General features: G+C 27.4%; 2 protein-coding genes across 2 annotated transcripts in view; both read right to left on the reverse strand.

The window, feature by feature from the left end:
- LOC107167974 (uncharacterized) overlaps positions 1-1,773 on the reverse strand; it is a 30,647-nt gene extending 28,874 nt beyond the window's left edge. The window contains exon 1 of the mRNA XM_015517210.2: positions 862-1,773. The gene's annotated coding sequence lies outside the window, so the exon portion shown is untranslated. The remainder of the gene's footprint in view (positions 1-861) is intronic.
- A 2,932-nt stretch (positions 1,774-4,705) lies between these two features.
- LOC107167970 (uncharacterized) lies at positions 4,706-10,155 on the reverse strand. The gene is made up of 3 exons (XM_015517206.2): positions 9,935-10,155; positions 6,734-7,185; positions 4,706-5,411 (listed from the first exon to the last, which is right to left on the reverse strand). Exons 1-3 carry the CDS (start codon positions 9,950-9,952, stop codon positions 4,994-4,996), a joined length of 888 nt encoding a protein of 295 aa, XP_015372692.1. The 5' UTR covers positions 9,953-10,155; the 3' UTR covers positions 4,706-4,993.
- Positions 10,156-20,157: the final 10,002 nt, after the last annotated feature.

Below are 20,157 nucleotides of genomic sequence, written 5' to 3' on the forward strand. Positions count from 1 at the left end.
TCCCTAAACTCGTAATTTTTAAATTATAATTATAACTTATAAAACGATGTGAAATCGATTACTATTTTACGACGATGGTATTATAAATATTATTATGTTTATAATTAAGTAGCGTATAGTGCAGTGGTATACAGTGCAGCAGCGGTGTGGTCATTATAATAATAATAATAATTATTATTATAATTCAAATATTTTAGTATCGATACCTACGTGCAAACGCACGTATGTATAATATGCTAAGGCGTGTTGTATAGTAAGCGGTTTAAATATCAGTTTATATATCTATATACGATGTATGAAGGCAAGGCAATAGATCGTTTAACTTGAAACACCCTCAACAAACTAATAATTATTATCATCAATATTATGATTATTTTTAATTCTGGTATGCTGCTGGTTGCTGCTATTTTCTTTTAATCCAAGCAAATTAGTATAGTTATTATTCAATAATTATATAATTACGATCCACAACACACAATCATAATACTATAAAGATAACGATACATACATTTACCTAATAAAATTCATAAAAATTAAAATAAAAACTATAAAAAAAACAATGAGGGCATATAATATAGTTTATTGGTTTACCCACATACGATATTACCTATTGAAGTCGTAACCATCTAAAACGGAAATAAAATAAGTGATAAAAATCAATTTATAGGTCTTTATTTATTTTTGTTATCTAATATTTTTAAGATGTATATTACCTATTGCATTTGTAAATGGTATAATGCAGACTATAGTTAACAATAATTATTAGCAAAAAATAAAAACCAACAATACAAAATACACCGTTTAATAAATATTATTATAAATTGAAAAATAGCATGCTTTATGATGATGATGTGTACTCACCGGTGTAAATAGTTTCACAAGCCGTGGCCGTGGTCGTCAATTAATTAATCAATTATTATTATGGTAATTGTGCCGGCGCCGAGTTGCCGAGTCCCCTGCTTGGTCAAAATCAATGTCCTCCAAATACATATACCATAATAATAATAATAATAATAATGATAATGATGATGATGATATATATTAAAATACCGAGCTAACGTGTTCAGCTCGTTTCGAGAACAATTCAAATAGAGTCGCGTAGTTTATTCGTGGTGCGCGCACAATTTGCAATTATTAATAATTATCGCGCGAAAAATCGCAAAACGACACATTCGGGTGCCAATCGTGGTAAAACGACGCAGGACAATTATTTAGGCGTTTAGATAGTATTACAACGGTATTAAATATAATATGTTATTATTTTTTATTAATTAACGTCATACCATTTCGAACATGTGTCATCCGTAATACTGTAATAAATGGTAACAGTGTTATATTATTATGCCGGGCTAAAGAAAAAAGTTTAAAATAATGAAAAGTACAATACGATCGATATATTTTTAGAATAATAAAAAAAAAATAGGTACGTAAGCCACACAGCGGTGTCGAAAATGAAATTCTGTTTTCAAAACAATAATTATTATTAATACGATATCGAATAGAAAGCGACCACCACCAATACCGGCCGGTGACTACCGACGGGGTGACGCGTGGAGATTACTCGCGATCGTTTTACGAAGATATTATTGTCGTACCGTTCGAATAAACGCGCCTGCGAGTGCTTTCAGCGTGAAAAACGATAATATTTTTTTATTATATTATTAAAATAATTATAATCATATTATTATTATTGTTACGGCGATGATAGTACACGTTCGGTGCCGCTGCGGTGGACAAACCATTACGCGGCGAAGGACCACTATCAACTGCCACTGCCGCTTGCTACTACCACACAACCCCGATGACGGCGGTAGCGGTGGCGGCGGCGGCGGTGGCGGCGGCGGCGGTGGCGGCGGCGGCGGCGGTGGCGGCGGCGGCGGCGACGACGACGACGGCAGAGACGATACAATAATTATAATTACGTCGGCGCATGTATACGGCGCGCGCAACACACCCGCCGCTGCCGCCGCCACATCGTCAGTATTTTACACTACACGGTACATACCTAATACATATTATTATAAATAATATATTATATATATATATATATATATATATATATATATATGTATACACACACACATCGTATGTGTGTATGTATATATATACTATTATGTAAGTGTGTGTGTGTGTACATCTTCGTGCGTATAGAAAAACAACGGTGTAGTGTTATAATACTACGATGATAAAATATAATAACTGTTACGATAAAATATTTCGACGTTTCGATTTTACGAGGGAAACAAACGCGTAGATATGGACGATGATAATATTATTATATTATTATGTTTATGTATAGGTACTATTACTCATTGTGATGGGTGACGGTATGACTATAATATGTATATTATAGGTAGGTAGGTATATAACTGGAAGGTATATTATTATAATACGCACTATACGATCACGGTGTACCCATATAATGTACTATAATATAATGAATATCGCGTGACGAGTGTTGACTACAATATTTTTTCATATATAATATTTGTCTTGCTCGTAGGCTATAATATGTTATTCTAAAATCTAAATCAAAGAGAACACACTAACACACACACACATTTATTCACCAGTCAACAGTCATCAGACACCACACTTATACCGAAGAGACGGTGCCAATGACAGTGTTGAGAGAATTCTGTGCTCTACAATACTGATTAATTAATTAATTATTCGTCGCTGCCCTCTTCAGTAGGTACCTACATATAATATGCGATAGTTTATCGAACAGTGAAATCCATCGAGTTGCGATTCTATCTCTGACCACTATAGCATCACGCACACGGTCATCTTGCATTTTCAGAAAAAATATTATGCGTTCAATACAATATTTTCTAGATAATTTTCAGTATTAAAAAATGGGAATGTTACAACGGAATAATATAACATGTTACATGTATAATATATTATGATGCGTATTATAAATTATAATAACGTAGTATAGCACTAGTTTTACCTATTTTAAATTAGTTCCTTTATGCACATAAAATGAAACTTTATAACCTTTTAATGAAATACATCCGGATATAATTAAGTTATAGACCCTAGCTATAGTTGATATAGTTACTAAATTGTGGGTACAACGTAAGTGGAGATTATTAAGTTATTAAATCCAGGTTAGATCGAGTAAAAAATATATACCAAGTAGGAAATCCATCAGAGAATATAACTGATGTTAGTATATTTTTTTCCAGTTTGATGAAATTAAGGAACAGATCTGTAAAATTGTATTGAAATTAAGTTACCTACATATTTTGTGTTCGGCATGACGACGAATACCAATATTTAACTTTATTGATTTTCATACTTCATAATATATATTGTATATTATATACATTTTTACTAATAAGTTATTAGTAAAAATGTATATACTATAGTTTAGGTTAGTTATTAGTAATAACTAACCTAAACTATAGTACCTTATACCTACAAATTGATAATTGATGTTGACACGTTTCGACAACCTACGAATAAATAAGACGTCTTTTATATGGATTTCAATTAATATTATGAAAACATAAATGCTCGTTATATATGCACTAGTCGGTAGACGGTATTACTATAATACTATACGTTAAGTCCACTATATATAAGTTATATCATTATTATAATATTATATAATTTATGTGCTTATAAGTCATAGTCTTATTTGAAACGAAAAGATAACGAGTTAATGTATTATTTTTGAAATCTAAAATAATATAATACAAAAATATTTTTAAATACTTTATACTTTTTTATCTGAGGAATTTAAAATGCAATTATACAAGCTCTTTGAATTGATTTAGACATTAAATCTTCGTGTTTTCAACTATAGAACTTAAAAAGGTAAAATAACAAGACCTCTGATAAAAAATACTTATTATAGTATAAAAATACTTATTTCTTATAAATGTATACAATATGACTAGGTAAAAATAAGTACCTACTTATGTATTAGTTTTTTTTTTCAATAACTATTGTCAAATTATAAAATATTATTATTGAATCATTTTTTTTTTCAATACTAAAATTCTTACTCTTGTTATATCACGATATTTATTGTATATGAATCATTTATTTAAACTACAAATATTATAATAAAATTTAACTCTAAAATATTATATGTTTTTGTTCGCCGAAATATAGTAGCATTATTTTAGTTAGTAACCATATATTATTATTGCTATTATATCATTAGGACATTTTTTTTTCGATTGGAAAAAGGACGAGAGTGGGCGGTACGTTAAAAAAACAATTTTTTTAAAAATGACATTCCCCTCTAGTGGAAAACCCAGTAAAAATATTATTTATTACCACCGTCGTGGCCCCAATATAGACAGATAGATGGACAGACACGTAATAATTTTACCATATATGTGTTGTATACCGATTACTGGTTGATTAATCGTTTTTTATAAATGCGGCAGTGGTCACATATTATATTAACAGAGAAAGAGAAAACCCAAAATTATTACAAATAATTATTAATTATGGAGTATTGGTATCTGTGATTGGCAGCTATGGTAAAAAATAATATCAATACAGAAAATTATAATAAAAGACAAAATGGATGACCATTTCTAATTTATAACAGAAATATTTTAGTTGGATTATAGAGTGGAAAATGTATGGCTATTGTTAAATAATTGTAATTATCGTCAATAATATGCTTAAATGTGATGCAAAATGAACGCTTTGTTAAACATAATATAAATTATAAACCTTATTAATTATATTATAATTTTTATTAGAAACGTAACAAAAAAAACTTATAGTATCATAATTCATATACATCATACTTTTACACAATAATTATAAAACTTAAAGATTAGGAAATAATCATGATACACAATAATGTATATGTATATATAAATACACTATATATCTTATAACAATCTCCCGCAGAATATAAATAATTATCAACAAAATAATTATTTTTAAAATCATTGCTTGAACTATGGTTTATACATTAATTACCAAAGTTCGAGAAGAACACGAAAATAAATTGCGTTTAGTATTCAGGTGATGTTCCGCCGTTATTGTTACTACCACCAAATTCGAATGCATAACCACTACCGAATGAGTGGGGTTGTTGCTCGTTGCTATTTAAACTGCCATCATCTTTTTGTGAGTTAACACTGGAACCACTGTAGGCACTATGCGCGGGAGACGAAGGTGTCCGGAATGGACTGTGACTGCTATAATCTCCGGCACCGTCGTATGCAGATGATCCGTCGTCATCGTACCTAGCCGCTAATTCGGCACTATTGTCTTCGCGCACTCTGTAGTGTTGTTGAGGTTTCGAATACTTTGATTTATATGGCGACGGTGCACCAAAAGATTCTCCACTATTGTGATCAAATCTGCCTGCGTTGTGGAAATCGCCTCTGCTAAATTGAGAACCAGGTCCACCGGGAGCACCAAACAATCTGCCAAGCATAAATAACAATAATATTGCATGACAAACGAAACGATGTTTATAATTTTATGTTTTAGTGGTTTAAAGGTATAATAATATGGATTAATGTAACGCAGGTACTAAATGTATGAAAAGGTAAAACAAGTTTGTATGAAATGATATATGAGAATGAATTTTGATTGATATTAAAATGTATATTAATTTTTTTAATCTGAACTTCAAATTAGAACTGAATAATTGGTACACTCACCAGATACCAGTGATCTATTAATATATTATTATATAATATTCAAATAAAATAAATTAAAATAGTATGTATAATAAATTGAAATTAGCTCATGCATGCAAGGTTAATTTATAAGGGTGCATTTTTTTTAAATTATCAAACTAAAGTATAATTATTCACCAAATTAAGATTTTAGTTGAGTGATCAATTTATATGTCATGTTATATATAGCAGTATATATGCAGTATATAATACAATTTTTCATATATTGTTTCATTACATTTTTGTTTTATCGAATCATTTGAATCATGAATGTGAAATAAAATTTCTCAATGGATAATTTGTTTCCAAAATTTACAGAATATCAAAAGCTCGCATAATTTGTGAGATCTGGAAATATTTCAATCGACCAGATGATTTCCGGTAAAAATATACAACATAACATGATGAAAACCAATTAATCCAGTTCGAAATCTATACTAAAATTTCTTCACGAACATCTCCTAGTGAATATTTGATGGGATGTGTACACGTGGTCGTTGGTCAATCTATGACGACCGTCTCTAGGACTAGATATATAGCAGCTAGCCAAATTTTGTTCAACTGCAGGCGTGTAGTGGTATGCCAGCGGTGGTGCAACCAAGATTTTGTAAAGGGTGGAATCCAAGGACCACAAATTAATAATAATAATAATAATATAGGTGCATAACAGCGTGTAATAACCAATTACAATCAAACATTACTAGCGTGTAATTATTACAGGGTAGAAAATTAAAAAAATGTTTCCAACCGTTGTTAATAATATTGCCATGGAAATCAAACCAAATTTAATTTACAACTGTCCTACTAATAAAAATGTGTAATTGAAAAAAAAAAAATCTAAATTCTGATTTTTGATTAATATGACATTCGCCGCGCTCCAGGGGTGCGGATTCGAGGGTCTGAGCCCGTTGTCCACCGCCTCCTTTTCAGAGCACCACTGGCGCATACCACAAAATATTGCATTAAGTACATTACACATGCACATATTATTAGGTACAATATTATATATCATTGTTGTTATTATATTTATATTATAATATACATTATTAATACTTAGAGTTTACCTGTTCTTAGACAACGGACGGCTGGAAGATGGCGATGGAACGTAAGCTGGCGCCGACGATTGCTGTTGTAACGGTACCACGGACACGGGAGCTTTTGGCACATGGTCTCCCTGTATTATGCGGAAACCGTCCTTACCAGCCGTGTACTTGACGGAGATCTCTTTACCGTCGGGGTCCGTGTATGAGTATGCTCCGGTCCGGCTTCCGTCCGGTCGGATCGATTCGCCTTGTCGAAGACCGTTGTCGGCCGCGAAAGCGTACTGAAAACCGCCGTCCTCCTGCAGCGCTTGTTTGTGCATCAATATGACCGGTAACTGTTTGTTACTGTCTCCGCCATGGCCACGGAAATAATCCACCGATCCTTCGTCCCCGCTGTACGCCGCACACGCTGACACGAAAATCCCAATGACCAAAAGCTGCAAACTTATCGACATCGCCGGACCCCTCTGATCCTATATTTATAATATAATATACGTATTATGTATTATTTGATTCCACGAAATCATCAATAACATTTAATTCCTATTGCTATACGACGACGCGTCTTATTATTTTAAAAAAAAAAACAATATTTACTTATTATCGCTATGATTTTTCTTTAGTATAAAAAAAAATAATATTGAACTAGTGTGGCACGGACCTAATACATTATTATGATATGTTTGTCGGCTATTAGCTATCTTAATTACTTAGATAAAATCGTAAAAATTTTAAAATAAATGTATATTTAAACATGTTGCCATGTTGGCTCTTGATATTAGTTATAATAAAATTGTGTGTATCCACGTGGCTTGTGGACGTATTCATGCTAGCCATCCCTGGAATAAACTATACCATAACAAGATGTTTTATTAAATTAAATGTCAATATTATGTAGGTATACCTATAGCCGTAAAAGAATATTTTATTTTACAGCGAGTGCCCCCCCCCCCCCCATTAAGCCTCTGTATGTATTATATAGGAACCGGAGACAGATTCAGAACGAAGATCCCGGGAACATTAATTTATTACAAAATATTTATCACGTATGTTTTTAAATATTATGAAAGTATAAAATCCATCAATTACACTTATTTTTAACTTATGGTTTACAGAATATGGTGTAATGCATATAAGTAGTTATGAAAAACAAAATAAATAAATCACTGTAATTTTCATTTTTCTTCATTCTTTATACATTATTTATTATTATTTATGTCGATTTCTCAATGAAAACATAATGAAGTTAGTCGATCTAATTGGAATTATGAAATAAAGTCAAGTTTTTAGCCGTTATTTTCAATCAGAGTAGAAAGACACCAATGCAGATAATGTACACTTCTTAAATTAATTCAATTACGTATAGATATAATAAATTATTTGATTTAATATTTCTTTTAAAAAATACGTAATTGTGTAGGTGTAATTAATATGTGTGTTCGATGGGTGCTGAGAGGGCGTTCTACCCCCGGATAACGTGTGACGGGGTTTTGACCTAAATATGGACTGCCTATTCCAATAGGTATGCTTAAATTATCATTGTTGGACCAATATATCACACATAGGTATCGTTAAAAATCCATAGTTCTATCAATAAAATTACTATCAATTGTATTTGTACATTGTATTATATGTTATAAATATAGTAAAATCTGCAGTATAGCGTGCGCTGTGTTATGGTTGTATATATAAAAAAAAATGATCATTAAACGTATTTTCCGGATTAAACTCCAGTATCTAAGACCTAAATATACTTTCGTAATACAAAGTCATAATGCAATACTATCACATGTATGTAGAAATAATATAGCGATAATGGTGCAAAATATATTATGTATACGAATAAAGAAGTGTAGTGAACCGTGCGTGCGTATTGGTGGCGATGGCGGTTACAATTTGCGCAATAACATTGCGGCAGTGGTCGTCGTGGTTTATAACAACGACAATAATAATAATATTACACTATCTATATACATTTATTGTATTATTGTACAATATTATACAAAGCCACGGTATTTTTCCAATAGACAGAAAATAATATTTCATTTACATGCTTTGGATGTGTGTCAAATATATTGGTGCAGGTTCGTTTAACAATATATAATTTTGTACTTATATAATCAATTGTACAGTCTAATAAATTTATCTGTTTAAATCATTAAATTTTTCAGTTATGATTAGCAAACACCGCTGGGCCATAAAAAGATAATACTGATTTACACCGAAGATTCCAGCGGGTTGCTACTTGTTATAGGTACGTTCTATACTCGGTGTATGTTTAAAGGTTTTTTTTTTAATATTTCATGACAAAACATTAATAATTTTAATGGTAATAAAATCGTACAATCTATGACAATCGTAAGAATATATTTTTAGTAAGTATAAGATAGTCAAAATATTTTGGTATATATTTAAGGAAATATATTGTTAAACTTTATTATAGGTAACACGTGTGTTTCCTATTATCAATTTAGATGTTTTGACTAACCACCTACGTCTATAATAAATCAAAAATATTTTAGGTAATTAGTTATGTGAAAAAAATTTAAAAATCATTTATTTATAAAATAAGGTAGGTAATTAAATCTGAACCCTCATAATATAATATTTATATTATGAGTTATATAATATTCTATTACTACCAATAATATAATATGAACTTGTCAAAAAATACAATAAAAATGTTGTTCTCCATTATATTTCTCGTCGTGAATGTTGAACTAATTTATAGAGTTTGTACTTATATCTATGAACGCATTATTGTCTTAAAAATGTTTTGATATCTAATAAAATCGAAAAATAGAAATAGCCTATCATAAAATGTCTATTTTTTCTAGTTAAATATTCCTTTCAATTAACTAATGGCTTAAATTTTTATATTCATTTTTCATACTAATTATTATTAATTTTTGTTTTTAGAGATTAGTATTTAGTTTATCATTCTATTGAAGGATTTTAAATTTTATTCAAGGTAGATTTTTAATTAATATAGTTAAAATATTGAGTGGACCAAAATTCTTATCTGCTGTCTTTATATCGGGTCACATACAAATAATATGATAAGAATATAGAAGTAATATACTACAGTAGTACAGTTTAAACCTATATTAATTAAACATTTCAGCTACTATTAAATTTTAGAAGTTGAGTAGGTACAGCAATTGTCTATAGTATCATTAAAATTAAAATAAGTTTAATATAATCAATAACGTTATAACTTACGATATTCGTCTTCATCATGTACAATAGTGTACTATTGTGACGATTGTGATTTATTAGGAATGTTTTTTTATATTGTCGAAACTACTTTTGCTCAAAATGTTTAGGTACACAAAAATGATTTAAAATAATAAAAATTATTTTATGTTAAACAGTTTTATAATATGAAAAATAATCAAGTGAAACTGGTTGTAGACTCGTAGAGTTCGTGTTATGGTACTTATTCTCTTGTTGTTATCCGTTTTTATAATATTACCACTAACAGTTCTAGACCGACCCCACCATTTATCCACTACCTTTTTAATCTGATCGTTACAATCACCCTATTGTAATTGAACTAGGTGGCGGAAAATAATATGAAATGACAATGATGTTCTATTATATTATTACAACAACGAAAATAACAATAATAGTAATAGTAATAATAATAATAATTATTATTATTATTATTTTATTATAATGATATAATAGGTAGGTAGGAATAATAATATACTTATTTGTTCAAATTTATAATATTTGTTTTATTATTATGTAATAATTACTAAAGTTCTAAAATATTTATAAAAAAAGTGAAAATCAATATATAAACAATAATAAGGTACGTTTATTAAGAGCAATTCAAATTGAATATGTTTAAAAATAATAATATAATAAGGTACCTATTTAATAATATTATTAAAAATATTGAATGACATTTACACAATAAATTATACAACAATTTCACATGAAGTACTTCGTTTGTCAGTAATATTACATAATCTTTATGAAATTAATTCAAACGGTAAATGTCACAACTTAAAAAAATTATACAACCAACCTATTTTCATTAATTTAATGTTTAATATCTATTAACTCAAGCTTGTATTTATCATTTATGTTAAGAAATATAGACATGCATAGGTTAAATTACAAATAGGGACCTATGTTTAATGTACATGTGTAATATACAACATTATAATACCTATACAATATTAAATGGAATACGTCGTAGGTACTAAATTCACATTAAGTGTCTATGAGTTTAGTTTTACTTTGCGAAAGCTTAATTTATCATTCAATTTCTTAAAATTGTATGTTTTGTTTTGCAGTTGGTGAATAAGTTAAAAATTGATACAATATATAAATATAATTTTTTAGAAAGATATAGTCCAAGTTCTTGAAATCACATTTATAAATGATAATAATATTTGAAATTTATAAAGTGCATTGTTACAATTTATTACTAATTTTACAATAAATAAATAAATACATTATTGCCATTTAAAACCAATTAAAACTTAAAAGATAAAATTGTTAATTTACAAATATTTGTATAAACGTATATTGGTATAGTATGGTCTGATAAATTATTTATATTACAATTAATTGTAAATTTATCTCTTAAGACTAATACTTAATTATATGATATATTTAGTGATAACTAGTGTAGTTCAGTTAGTATAAAATAGTTGTATTGTTTGGACATTTATAAACATTATTTTTTGTGAAAAACAAATATGTTGGTAGATAATAAAATAAATTATCTTGACTTAATTAAGTATTTAGGAGTATTATTATACTATTCAGGGTAATTCATTGGTAATCTGATGAGAACTATACAGTGTGCACAAATGCACAAAATATACATCGGTGCAACAAGAGTCAAAATTCTAGTGCAGGCTATGGCCAATAGTCTTCATAAAAAAAAATATATATATACAAGCGAATCCACGGGGTTTTTTATTCGACACTCAGCTGTTTTGATAAACACAATTATTAAAGATACAAAGAAAGAATAAAAAAAAAAAAGCGGGTAAGTATACGTAGATGTGGTTCCACAAAATAGTTTTCAAGTGGAACTGCAATGGATGGTATTAAATTTAAAGTCAATGATATAGCATCATTGCCAACGAAAAACGATCCTGAGCGGAAACGGTTTGTCAGTCTATGATATTTTTTAGTTTTATACTATATAATTATATTGCTATTATTTCAAAAAAATGTAGATAGGTACTTATAGTATAAATTCCAAATTAATCAAATCAGATTCATTATGTACCCGACTCATTCCTCACTCAGGCATTCATAGTAATTATATACAATTTATTATTAAGTATTAATATAAGTCATTAATGACATAAATTGTTACAATTAGAATATAAAGCATACCTACTCTAGAGATTTTAAGTACCTATGAATAAAACTAAAATTTTTATTCTTGGTTATTTAATACGTAATTTCATCCAAATTTGAACTTAAAATAACTATAAAAAGACTGTGTTTGTACAGTTTTTAGATTTTTTTGCCTCAGAATTATAACTACTTATGTGGAATCTTATTTTAAATTTTCAATCCTTAGTTATAAAAGTTAACGTTTTATACATTTTTAACATTAAAGAATTTGTAAATTTTCAATTAAACAAATTTTTTTAAATGTAAATAGTGTGTAAATAGTCATAGAAATAATATGCTTTAGAGATGTTATGTTAGGTTAAAGTAAATATAAATAAATGTGTGATATTTAAAACACCTTCAAATCACTGTCATAAAGTTTTCAATTACTTATTATACAGTTCATAATTGGCAATACATAATAATTATATTATTATTGATTCACATTGTACATGTGTCATGTATAAATTAACTGTTGACAATATTAGCGACGAACAGTAAGCAATTATCAATTATTGGTAAAATACATTACCATTTGCATGCACCTATAAGAATAATACCTCACTGTAATTATAAGATATAAAAAAATGTATGCATTCACGATGTTTTTCAATTTAACTATTAATTATTGATCTACATTGAACACCGGCAAAGTTGTAAATGTATAAAATAGTGAAATCATTGAGAAATTTTATCTCCGCTTGTAATTTTAAAATTTACCATAAGTGCATTCTCAAAGCGATGGCTAATGGTTTATGTCTGCGAAAATGATTGAAACTGATTTTTTGTTCGTAAAAATTAAATTTTAAATCCAATTACTATGCAATATACGATTTACTTTCTGTAATCGTACTTACGTGTTATAAACATTTTATGATCTGTTTATTTGTATTTCTTTTTCAAAGGGGTATAATGCACTACACTACTATACGACATTAATGCAAAATGTATAAATTGCCTTCACTAAGGATACTCGAATATTTTTTTAAATAAAGCGTAAATAACAAAGTGTAGAAATAACGGTACGCAGCAAGCTGCTGTATATTATTGGAAGTATATAGCCCCATATAATATTGCAATATATTATTACCTACCTATATTATTTTTATACATAGAGTTGGTCGGTTTGACGTGTGTATCTAATGTGTGTGTATATATATAGTAAACTGATTGTGGCACACACACCCATACACAGGCATAGTTTCATCGTCTTTTAACGCGGTAGTGGTCACTGGTCGTACCTTTAGCCGTTTTGACTATATTACGCAGTCGAACGAACCGTGAAATATCACCTTTATGCTACACCGCATTATTTTTCGAACGGAAACGAAATTGTGTACAGATTGAGTTGCCTCAGTAAACTGCAACTACATTATACGCATTATTCCCATGTTAGAGCAATAGATTGGTATTCGTTATTTGTATGTGTTTATAAGCACATTTTCTTTTTTAATTTGCAGTACCAACTACCACCGGTATAATAGCAGTGTTTAAGTGTTGTAGTGGTGTTGTTAACATAGTTTTCCTGTATTGAATAGTGTATATAACTTAATGTTATAGGTACCTAAACATCTAACACGCACAGCTGTAGATATTAATATTTTATTATATTTACGATAATTATTTATTATTGTTAATCTAAGCTGTAAACATGTACATATTATAATATATTTCATATTACATGAAAATGAAGTTACAGCCCTGACGTCGCAAAAGTTTTGGCGAAAATTGGAGTTATTGCTGCAGCATTTATCGAATATAATATATTTTTTGTCTGATAAAAGAGCTCTTCCCCCTCCAACTCACATTAGAGCATTTTTTAATAAAAAAAAACATTTTTATTCATTGGGACATTGTGTAGTCTATAAATGGTGCAAATACGTTTGAATGGTTTAATAGTGTTTAATTTATTATTCACTGAGTTGTTCCAAATCCCTATATTGTCAGATGAAGAAATTAAAAACAATTGACAAGTTTTCAGCATGAAGTTGGAAGATTGATATTTTATTACTTCATACTTGGATTAATAAAATATTCTTAGTAATTCTATTAATTATTATTTCTTAGTAACTACCTACAGTATAACAAGTAATATCAACCAATGGGTATTTAAACATTTCTAAATACTTAAACTAAATAACTCTGAACAGTAACTTTTAATTAATTTATTGAATGTATTGCAATTTCATTTTTATTTTTAAACTTCTAAAATATAATATAATATGAAATATATTTCAAATATAAAATGATCAAAAATGGAAGGAAATGAAAATTGCATTAAAAAAAATAGTTAAAAAACATAATATTAGTATTTTTCAGGAAATGTATGTTATCAATAAAAAATAATTTCCAAGTAAATTAGTGTAAGTATTATGTATTTTTTATTTTCATAATTCGTTTAATATAATTTATTTATTTTTATTATTTAAACATAAAACTATTTAATCATAATAATTGTATTTAGCTACTAATTTGTAACCCATATAGGTTTTTTTATGTGTTTAATGTTTTATTTATCCAAATTATTTTATACCCTTAAGATGCTCAAAGTTTGGATGAGATTAATACATTTTATATTGAAATCAAATATATCCGATTTTACCAAATGTTTTTCATCAGTCAGATTTAGATATTCTTTATTATAGGTACCACATACTGTTGATTACTCCTGAATCTTTAGTTAATTTCACGTTTACATACGTAACAATTCCAATTTTTGACAATATAAATAATACAATATAGGTTTCAGAAGAATAAAATAATATATTACAATCAATCATTATAGATGTCATACTTATTAAATGAACAAAACAGTTTTTAGTGGCTTGGGGTGACGCGATGTCGCAATTATTCAAGCTACGTGATATGTACATACCACCCGATGCCACTAGTTTTCGGATGGGCGACCACCTGGGTGCTTATGCGAAAAACCTTGCCACATATATTGGTACATGTGTTACAAATCAATCGTACCCTCTCTCACAGTTAAAATAACCCTGCTAAAATAACATGGCTTGTGTTGCCAAGGGTTGATTAATAATAATATAATAATATAATTTTAAGAAGTTTAAATTTGTAAGGACGTAAAGTTAGCTCAATACATTTTAATATTTTATCATGGTTCCTTATATTTTATTTTTATCCGTTTCGATAATTTTGCTAGTTATTTTACTTACACATAAAATTAAATTTTTATAATTTGACATTTATGTTATTTTTTTTCTTATTGATCTTTGTAGCTTCGGCGAAAACATTTATATTGATAACATCATAATTTGTATAAAAAAACCAAAATCAATTGTATAATTATAATTATGTTTTATTTTTATATGATATTTATTACTATTACTTCACTACTTAGGAATTTAGATTTATCTACTTATATATACTGTTAATGCATTAAATAATTGACATGGGAATTTTTGTTATAGTTAAATACCTTAAACAAAATAAAGTAAATTATTTTGATTTGATATTAAAATACGACTTTTTTTCATTTAGTAATATTATAAATAATAATGTTAGTTGTTATTTTGTTAAATCACATTTTTGATAATTGGATCAATGGTCATAATATTGTTATAATAAACTACGTAAATAATTTAAATATTAGATCTTAATATATATTAAGATGAATTTAATTGTTTTAAATTGTATTAAAATAGTACTCGTTAAGTTAAGTTTCATTTTATAATAATCAACACGTTAAATTAATTAATTAGTGCATCTTAAAAGTAACTAGTTCAGTTAAAACGTACGAAAAGATAACTTATAAGTAAACTTTTAATTTTTAAACCATTATTAGTGGTCTGTAGTTTTTAGTTTTGCTAGTTTTTTTTACAATCAAGTTATTTTACACAGTTAACAAGGATTTTGGATGATCTGCTAAAGTTACAATACTAATCTTTGTTTTACATCGTAATTGAGGTTATAATACCCATCAAATTATCAAATATATTTTATCTTCCAGCGATCATCATGAGACTATCCACAAATTTCCATAAATTATAAGAGAAACAATTGCGTATAATTTTTATTTTTATGCAAGGTTTTGTTTAATTATTATTATATTGATGAATTACCTATAACTCTATTGTGTATACTTCTAATAATAGCATTTCTATTAAATTCCATTTGACAATATTGAAACCGCTATTTAAAATAACAAAACTTTTACGCAATATAGGTATTGGGTCCATATTCCCGAATAAATCGAGCTAAAATTTCTATTATTTTTCAACCGACTAAACATTATAATGTAATGTATTATTGTAAAATATCGAATAATAATACATTACATTATAATGTTTAGTCGGTTGAAAACTAATAGAAATTTTAGCTCGATATTTTACGAATAGACTCTGGTTATTATTGTGGTCGAAATGTATTACCCAATTTTCCTGTCAAACACATTTTCGAATTATTTTAAGCAGTGGTCACCTGGTAGTATCAAAACAACGGTGAATTACGACAGATTATTTCAAATGATGCAGTCACACTGTGACAGTTAACTCGAACAGGAATATTAAAATAAATTCTCTTTGTACCTACAATAGAAATAGATTACTCCCCTTCCAATTTCTTGGTTTGAAATCTTTGATATCTCATTGAAATCTCCATTTGAAAAAACAGTATTTGTTGTTTTTTTACGAAAGAAGTTGCGATACCGTTTAATACATATTTTTTATTATTTACTAATGGTACTATATTCTTCTCAATTTTAGCATAATATATTTGTGTTTTGGCAAAGTTATATGAAATGTCCAATTTGGGAAGTCAAAGTGAAAAAAGATATCACATATATACTGTGATCTATATAAATACTGTTAATGAGCCAAGATAATGAGGATAATTCAAGTGTTAGTGTCAAGTTTATTATTACAGCCAGAATTTCAATGCAAAGCGCAATTTTTTTTGGTCGATCTTAGATAATGCTTTATCAGTATATAATTCGTTACATGCAAAATGCAATGAGTATTTAAAAGTAAACATTTTATTTTGCATTTTTCTGCATATTTTGAAGTTTTTTTTATTTTTAGAGAATTTTTAGCATTATTGGGTCATTCTGATGGTTTTCCTTTTAATGCATATTTGGTCAATATATACTATGCACATTTAGCTTATTTTAATTTTAATTTTACATAAATGTTAATGCATATTTTGGAATGTTTCGGAATGAATAATTTTGCCCCAAAACATATTATGCCTGACAGCATTATAGCTGCACTATGTCAATTTTTCCGTTTTAAATAAAATAATAAATAATAATAATATATTATTTATAAATTCCAAATTAAAATACAAAATTGTTAAATATATATATATATATATATATATATATATTATATATGGCATTTTTAGGGTCATTTTTGTAGTAAAATGTATTTTTAGCTATATTTCAGAGCATATTTGTATGATTTTAAGTCATTTAAATCCGGGCCCTATTTATTATACATTATACATTCGACTTACCTTTTCTAGCATCTCATATTACTAGATTCGAAGATATTGTATGTTAAAAAAAATAGCTATCAACACGGTTTAGAGGTATATTAATGTTTTTTCCGTCAATTTACGTTGTTGCCGTTGTTGGTTTGTGTCAGTCATCAGGTAGGAAAGTGAATCTATAGTTGATACTTTAAAGGATCAACAATTAAAATTCCCAATAGTTTTTAAAAGCGTTTGAAAAAACCCTTGTTGTTATAATAGTAGTTGAGTTATATTGAAGACTCATATAGACACAATTTGTATTTATTTGTTATTTAAAATCCAAATGTTGACAAAATTCATCAACATTTCGACAATATTACAAATTAATTTGTAGTTAAACATTTATGAAATGTCCAATTTTCATACCTAAGAATTTAAAATTTGAATCAAAGATTTTCATAAATAATTCAAATTGTAAATAAAAAAATAAAAAATAATATAAATACCTATAGTATTGTTGTATATATATTTTAAGTTAAAATTTTAACGAAATTAAATATTTAAACGAAAAATAATGATTTTAGTTGGAACTTAGATAACAATGTATAAATATAAATATATTATGTAGTAATTACTTAAGTAGCAATTAAGATAGTAATTTAATGTAGGTAATGCAATTTAATTTAAATTCTTAAAAAAAATTAACGCTGGCTAATAACTTTGTCGTTGATGCCTTAAACAATGATTAAAAAAAAAATGATTTTAGTTATTATGTTTTTATTTAAAAATATTAGTTTTGGGTTTTTGAATCTTTTATATTATTATATTGTATACCTAAATATTTTTATTATTTTTTTAATATTTTTATTATTTATATTTAAAATCTGTATTTGCATAGTTGGACAATGAGTAAAACGAAGGAGGATTTATTGGCATGATGAAAAATCACCCAAATATCACGTGAGAATGTTTTTAGGGAGAGAGTAGGTCTCTACACCAGTTTCTTATAAGGCACCTGGGTGGGTTACCTAGTATTTTCTTGAATGAGAGGCGATGAGTGATATAATACGATTTGAGTGGGAATTAAAAGTATATTGTGTGTGTGTTTTTTATAGGTTTACGTAGCAAGATTATTTAAGGTTGTAATGAAAATATTTTTATGAAGTGAGTCATTATTGATGAGAGAACGCCTGCAGATAATGCTTATGTTTCAAATGCAATTTTTTATCAAAAATTAATTTAACCTTCTGCAGTACTAATATGTGATACTAATATAAATTACTTTTATCATAATAATACTATAAAATGTACTTGGTATCATTAAAGGCTGACAAAATTTGTTCAGAATAGTTTTTTTTCGTATGCAATTATGTAGTAGGCATGCATTACTACAGTGACTCATATAGACACTAAGACACCTAATGTATAATAGAAGGGCGTTAGGTAATTACTTGCTCATCTTTTTTTATATCGACGTATGGACATTTAATTTTCAACTAGTAATAATTAGTAAGGCAAATTATATTTATGATTTAAATTTCAAACTAGTATTGAAATTTAGCAAGATTCTTCAAAGGTTTTTCTTTTAGCATTCCAAAAATCTGAAATTTTGTATAAATATCTAGGTACATCATTTTCTTATGTTGATATATCAAATTAAAAATTTACGGAATCAGGTATTTAAATGGGAATTACGATTTTAGATATTTTACTATGCCAGAATTTTACCACCACGTATATTATTATTTACACTGTAGTCTTCAAAAAATTTAGATTATTGTTACGTTTTTATTTGCACCGCGAACCTATTCACACCGGTTTACCTTGGTAATATCGATGTTAAGTTATTAGTTAATAACAACCAACAATTAGTAATAATTATATAAAATATTAAATAATATTATTTTTTATTAGATAATATATTGTTTACGACAAAATATACATATTATTGTATATTTAGAATTAAATTTTGATGGACCTCTCTGCTCAGAATTGTTTTTAGTAAGTACCTACCTACATATTAATTTGAATTATCATTGAATTCAAATTTAATGCATAATATATTACAAAGACGTTACTAATTTATTCCATGATCCTATTCACACCAATATAATACGCGGAACGTGGGTGTTGACTATTATATTATATAATATTGTAATGTATCTATGTCCTATAACCTACCCAGTACCCATGTAAAGTTTTTGGAAATAATATTAGTTTAACACTTTAATCTATAATGAGGAAAAATGTATAACCTAGATTTTTACTAATATTTTTAGCACTAAAGACTAAAAACTGACTTTATGACGAGTATGTACTTCAATCATTTTTCGTATTCAATAATAATAATAACAATAGTAATAATACAGTTTATCTATTATTCTTATTCAGTACAGCTTTAAAAACTGTTCATGCTTAATTAAGTTTTTAAAATGTATATACTTCTCATACTAAATACTGTATAATATACTCATGTCTAATATTATGATAATATATTGGTATAGGTAATCTTCAACACCTAAACGGATCTAAATCGATTATATAAAAATTTAACTACATAGGAAAGTAAAAAAATTATATTTTATTTATTTAAACAATAATTAAAATTGGGACTCCGCACTTATAATATTAGTTAAATTTATTAA

This window comes from Diuraphis noxia, unplaced genomic scaffold (assembly GCF_037042655.1).
Source record: "Diuraphis noxia isolate RWA-SAM2 unplaced genomic scaffold, SU_Dnox_SAM2 contig0001, whole genome shotgun sequence".
In the NCBI taxonomy this organism is placed as follows: domain Eukaryota; kingdom Metazoa; phylum Arthropoda; class Insecta; order Hemiptera; family Aphididae; genus Diuraphis; species Diuraphis noxia.